The sequence below is a fragment of the Callospermophilus lateralis genome, unplaced genomic scaffold, assembly GCF_048772815.1.
Source record: "Callospermophilus lateralis isolate mCalLat2 unplaced genomic scaffold, mCalLat2.hap1 Scaffold_45, whole genome shotgun sequence".
Classification (NCBI taxonomy): Eukaryota; Metazoa; Chordata; class Mammalia; order Rodentia; family Sciuridae; genus Callospermophilus; species Callospermophilus lateralis.
Genome location: NW_027514398.1, coordinates 10,555,786 through 10,561,616, shown reverse-complemented (window position 1 = coordinate 10,561,616; position 5,831 = coordinate 10,555,786). Strand labels below are relative to the sequence as shown.

At 35.6% G+C, this 5,831-nt stretch overlaps 1 protein-coding gene across 1 annotated transcript; it reads right to left on the bottom strand.

The window, feature by feature from the left end:
* Positions 1-838: 838 nt before the first annotated feature.
* Positions 839-3,385, bottom strand: LOC143387268 (uncharacterized). Its single transcript, XM_076841805.2, has one exon. It carries the CDS (start codon positions 3,287-3,289, stop codon positions 2,210-2,212), a length of 1,080 nt encoding a protein of 359 aa, XP_076697920.2. The 5' UTR covers positions 3,290-3,385; the 3' UTR covers positions 839-2,209.
* Positions 3,386-5,831: the final 2,446 nt, after the last annotated feature.

Here is a 5,831-nt window from a genome sequence, read left to right as displayed (position 1 = left end):
CATCTCAATGCTTGGATTTTAGTGGTCCACTCTATACAGATTCTTTATGTTGAAAACTCCACATCCTTCTGGAAAAGTCTTTGGGGAAGGCTGTGTGCAGCCTCAGGTGTGGCATGGAGCCTACATCTAACCCACAGTAGCCACCTACTAGTTTTTTTCTTCCCAGGTGAAAGGTGAATTAATCCTACTATGTCACTCTACTCTCTCAGCTTTCAGAATTGTTCCAGATTCACTCCTGCTTTTAAGGTTTTTCAAGTGTTTTTAGTTTCACTAATCTCTAAAATCTGTCACATAATCCAAACACATGTATTTAGAGAACAAAAAAATCAATGCCACTTAAGGATGTCAGGATCCTTGAAGAGGGTAAATATAAAATTGATAGATCTTGGACAGAACAATATGAAATAGAAGAGAGCTCTGTGAGGTCAGAGAGCTCAGATTGGGTTTAAGAGTGAAGTGTATCATCAGATAGACCTAGATTTGAAGTTTATGTGTGAGATATATAACCTAGTTGAATTTGAACAGGCACTTCCATTTTTATATCCATGACCTGTGTTCTGTAAAAGGGGACCAGTACTTTGCATTTCTTTTTTTTTCTTTTTTTTAGAAAAAACATCTTTATTATTTGAAGCATAAAAAAGAGTAAACAAAAATTGTATGACATTTCATTCCTTAGTCTTCTCAATAAAGTTATAAAAATACAATGTCACTTGGTCTTTGTAAGCTCTTGAAAATGTCTAGAGGATCAAAAGGCACAACACACAATGAAATGGTAAAAAAAAAAAAAAAAAACCTGCTCATAGGTATGATTGAGGAAAGCTTCTAAAAATAGGCTCGCACATAAATGGGGCTTTATTTTTTCTTCCTTCCCAAAACCCAGATAGCATTTCCCCCATCTTACAGATCTTACACATGTGATCTGCCTTCTCCCACCTTAGCTCTTAATGCAGGTTAACAGAAAAGCCAGCTACAATCGATTTGCCTGCTTTTTTTCATTTTAATTTCCATTTTGTTTAAGATAAAACAGGATTCTTAAATGGTACTCAAGATCTTTTAGAATGCCTGACTCATTTTCATTTTATTTCAAATCACAATTCATTAAAAAATAGATAATGATGCAAATTTTTTATATAAAAGAGGACTTATTATTCACTTGCTATATGTGTCTATATTTTTAAATACAGCTGTTGCATCTTTGGCTATTAGTATGTTGAAATCACACTAACATGATCTTTGTGAATCGTGACCATAGGTTCAGTACAATCCAAACCAATCATTGCATTTACCTGTGATAGGTGCTTTAACTCTTCATTTTCCTTAGGTTGGCCAAATGAAATACAATGTCCATCATACATCAAATAAAAACCCACTACTGTGTATGTCATATATGTGCTATTGCTAACAAAAATAAGTATATTCTTGCTGTGGAAATTCTGTGGCCTGGGAATTTTTATTAGATCATCTTTTCAAGACATTGAGGATTCTTCTTTTTAGCTGAAAGAAATGCAAGTCAGATCAATAATTCATTCTCTCCATTTAGGACGCTGTTTTAGAGGCAAGTGAATCATTTCACCTCAAGTATGTTCACTAAAGAAATACATTCATTACTTTAAGGAGTTGCCTGAACATGGTCAATCTGAAATGATTTAGCAATGAAATTCAGAGATTTGGTTATTTTCCTGGCAGGATTTGTACTATAAATGAAAACTGACATTTAAAATAACATGTGGGAAAATACAAAGTCACTTGGATGCTTCCACTTTATTACTGCAATCACAACTAGTAGTGATTTAAATTAGTCCTTGACATTGATTTGTGTGTTTAAATTAGTCCTTAAATATGCCTTTTTGCCTTTTGTTCTGTTGCTCACCCTTTGAAGAATGCCATGATAATCAGTGCATGGTGTGTTGTGCCGAGCACCCTGCACGGCCTTCCTGAGGACGCATCCGCTGATTGTGCCTTGCTCACACATTCCTATTCAGCTTTTCTGTTGGACAACACTGATAAGCTTGTGTTGATTTTCAAGGCAGTTCTTCAGCTTATCCTCTGTCAAAGTCAGTCGCTGCTCCAAAATGGAAACTGTCTGTGTCAAGACATTGAGCTGTTCCATGATGTGTTCTAAAGCGCCTGTCACAGCAAGCGGTATGCTTCTTTGGCTCTCAAAGGGAAAGTCACTAAATTCTTCTGTTTTATTTTTCACAGCTATTGCTTAACAGTCTGCTGACATTAAGGAAGGGTTCAAGAAATATCCACAGATATCTTCACCCTTGTCTGGCAGATTTCGACCACTATTTTCCGTTATTGTGGTAGAATCAAAAGAAAGGATGTCCACAACAGGGGGAGTAGAAATCTGCAAATCGATTACCTCAAGCTTTGGATTAATTTCAACAGTCTCTAATTTTCTTTCATGAGTATATGGTGTTCTTGGGTAAATATCAAGCAGGTGTGGTGGTGAATCAAAATGCAGTCTTTTGAGATTTCTTTTATTAATATCTTTACAATGCAATTCATCAAAGTTAGTCCTCCACAATAAGACCTGTGTGTCTGCACCTCCTGATGTAAATTGCTCTCCACTTCTGGAAAATGAAACAGTAAATACAGGTTCCGTATGTCCTTGAAGTGTATATATGAGTCTTCCTTCTAAGAGATCCAGAATCTTAAGTGTACCATCTGAAGAGGCAGTGATCAGATAGTTACCCGAAGGATGGAATGATATACTATTAACTCCACAGCTGTGAACTTGATAATGCTGTAGTAACTTGTTCACTCTGATATCCCAGATCCTTACACTATGATCAGAACCTGCTGAAGCTATGCATGTACCATTAGGATTAAAGTCCACGAAGTTTGCAAATCCTACAGAATCTGAGAGGTTATTAACACACTGCTTATTTGTGGTATCCCATATTTTAATAGTTTTATCCTCACTGCATGATACAATTAATCTTCCATCAGGTGAAAATTTGGCACAGCGTACCCAGTGTGTATGTCGGTACAAGGAATATAAGAAGCGCTGGCGGAACATTTTCCATACTTTGATGGATTTATCTTCAGAAGCTGTAACTAGAAACTGGCCATCAGATGAAAAGTCCACACTTCTAACTGGAGCTGTATGAGCTCTAAATTCTGAAGATTTCCCTTTTTTATCAGGAATCCAAAGTCTCACGGTTCTGTCCCTTGAGGCAGATGCGAGTAGGTTTCCAAGGGGAGAAAACTGCACACTGGTTACAACATCCTTATGACCCACATATCTGAAAGCTCTAGCTTGCGGCTTCAAATTCCATAGCATGAGAAACGTATCCCAAGAAGCAGTAACAAGTTGTTTGCCGTTGGGGCTGAAGTTCACAGAGGTGATTGCAGCTTTGTGGCCTTTAAAGTAACGCTCCAGAACGGGGTCCTCCTAGGAAGGAAAAGCGGGTGCTAATCGGAAACTCTGGGGGTCGGGGAACTTAGGCTGCCCCTCCCGGGGGGGTCGGATCGGGAACCGCCGCGTAGAGGGCGGGCCACAGAACCAGAGCGCTCGGCAGCAGCCTTTGCTCGGGCGCGGCACCCAGCACCCCGACGGGGAGACGCTGGGCGCCGGCGGCCCCGGCCAAGCTGGCCTATTTGCATTTCTTAAGGTTATTATAAATATTAAATTGTTTGAAGAATGCAAGGACTCAACACTTAGTTTATAGTAATAAATTATAGCTTAATATAAAATATGGTAGAGTATATGATTCTGTGAAATTAGAAATCTTAATTTATATAAGGATATAAAAATATAGAAAATAAATAATGTTCAACAATGAGAAAGGGAAACTACATTTGATTAGTAATTGTCAGTTCATTCAACAGCCTAGGTGTTCCTCTAATTTTTTGTATATTTGTTTTGATAATCTAGCAGTCACTCAAAAGACCATGAACTCTTTATATCACACAATGCATCTTGCTCATCTTGTGCTGGCACATTTTAAAATAATTTTCGTGAGTGATTAAATTAAGATTGTATGAAATGATTGTCCTCAGAAGTTATAAATTGGCAAAATTATTAACAATAGGTATTGAACAAGAACATTAAATAATGAAAGTGGTGAATTAGAAAAGCAGCCCAATGTTTGAATGTGGAATAAATTGAATGAAATAAAGCAATTATGACAGTGTTTCTCTATATTATACCTATAATGATTGTAATCCAGACAAGCTTATAGTGTTGGATATAAAATGGAGGCGGTCTCTCAAAAGATAGAGAAGAAGAAGAAAGACATGATAGAGTTAGCAGAAATATAGGAAATAAAGGAAAAATAATTCCACGAAACCCTGCCCTTAAGGATTTTGGTAAAAAGCAGTGATAGTGTTACTAACCTACATGGAGGAATGGGGAAGTATATTTATAGAAATAAAAGTACTGATATTTAAATCATAAGACAAGTTTCAGGCATTTAAGTATAAATTGCTCTTTTCACCTTTGGAATTATAAAGGCATAAGATTAATTGTATTAAAGTATCAATTTGGCAAGTTACAGCTAAAGAAATTATAGCGATAACATTACCCCAGATTAATTTGAGGAAATTATATATTTTTTTTCAAAAACAAGGAAATTGGCATGACGCTTTGAATTTTGATAAGTCTCAGAGACTGGAAATATTATCATTTACTGATCATGTAGTATTGCTAGATAGAGGGATGGGGTTAAGCAAGGATAAGGAGGTTGCCTAAATTTACCTAGCTTGTCAATATTTTCTAAAGAAAGATCAAAGATAAATCATTACTCTATCTCAAAATTTACTTCTTTTTACTAATTATAATAAAGGTAACACAGATTGAATACTCTGAAAAAAGCAAGGTAAATACAGGTTTTAACAGAAATGAGTGTCTTTAAGAATTTTAGATTATTAATTGTAAAGGTTGAGTTGTGGAAAGAATGTTGAGAACAATAAAAATAAAAAGTGATAGAATGACCAGGTTTCTGAAACTGTCCCTGACTGGCTATGATTAGAAAATAGTATCACAGTGCTTTCTGGTCATCACCAGTAACACTTTGGTATCCTTATCTTTTCTAAAGATACCTTTTCTAAAGTTCTTAGGTTTTATAAACAGTTTTCCCCAACAGTGCTTTTAGAAAATTTGTCTTGAAAGATTTCCATAGCCCTGCACACTCAAGGTCTCATGTAACTGACAAGATAATGACAGGGGCAATTTTAAACTATTAAAAGACTTTGCTCTATTTGGTCTTTCCTAGTGCTGATTTCAGCAAAAGAGGGGAAAATGTTCATTATGTCAAATAGAATGTAATGTCAGAAAATATGATGCCAGTTTCTGAGATTTTCCCATCCAAAATGTTCTCCTAATAAATGACAAGAATGTGTCAAAAATATAGTCAATGGAAAGGAAGTAAATGCTGGTTGATCTCAAACTAAGAAAGTAGTTACTGTTAACAAGCATTGCAATATCATAAATCCTCATTTATATATAGCAGTAATATGATTTTATATTAGCCAGAAAAGATGACAGGAAAGGGGGTAATAGTGCTGCAATAAAAATGATCTTTTCTCATATGAGGCAGGTTTTATTCTTTGCTTTTCAATTTGATTCAAAGCTCAACCTAATGAAAATGCTACAGCAAATAAAATGCATTTCCACTGCACAGTCATTTGCAATTTTGTTTGGATTAGGTATCAACAACTTCAACTATTCATAAATGAAGTTATTTAGTTGCTCAATATTAAGCCACTTTTTATAATGCTAACAACAGAAGATGAAAGGTAAAATTAAAACTGCATTAAGAAAAAAAACTCAGCAAGGAAAAATGTAAGGTTTAGTCCAAATAAGACAATTTGGTACAAATGGC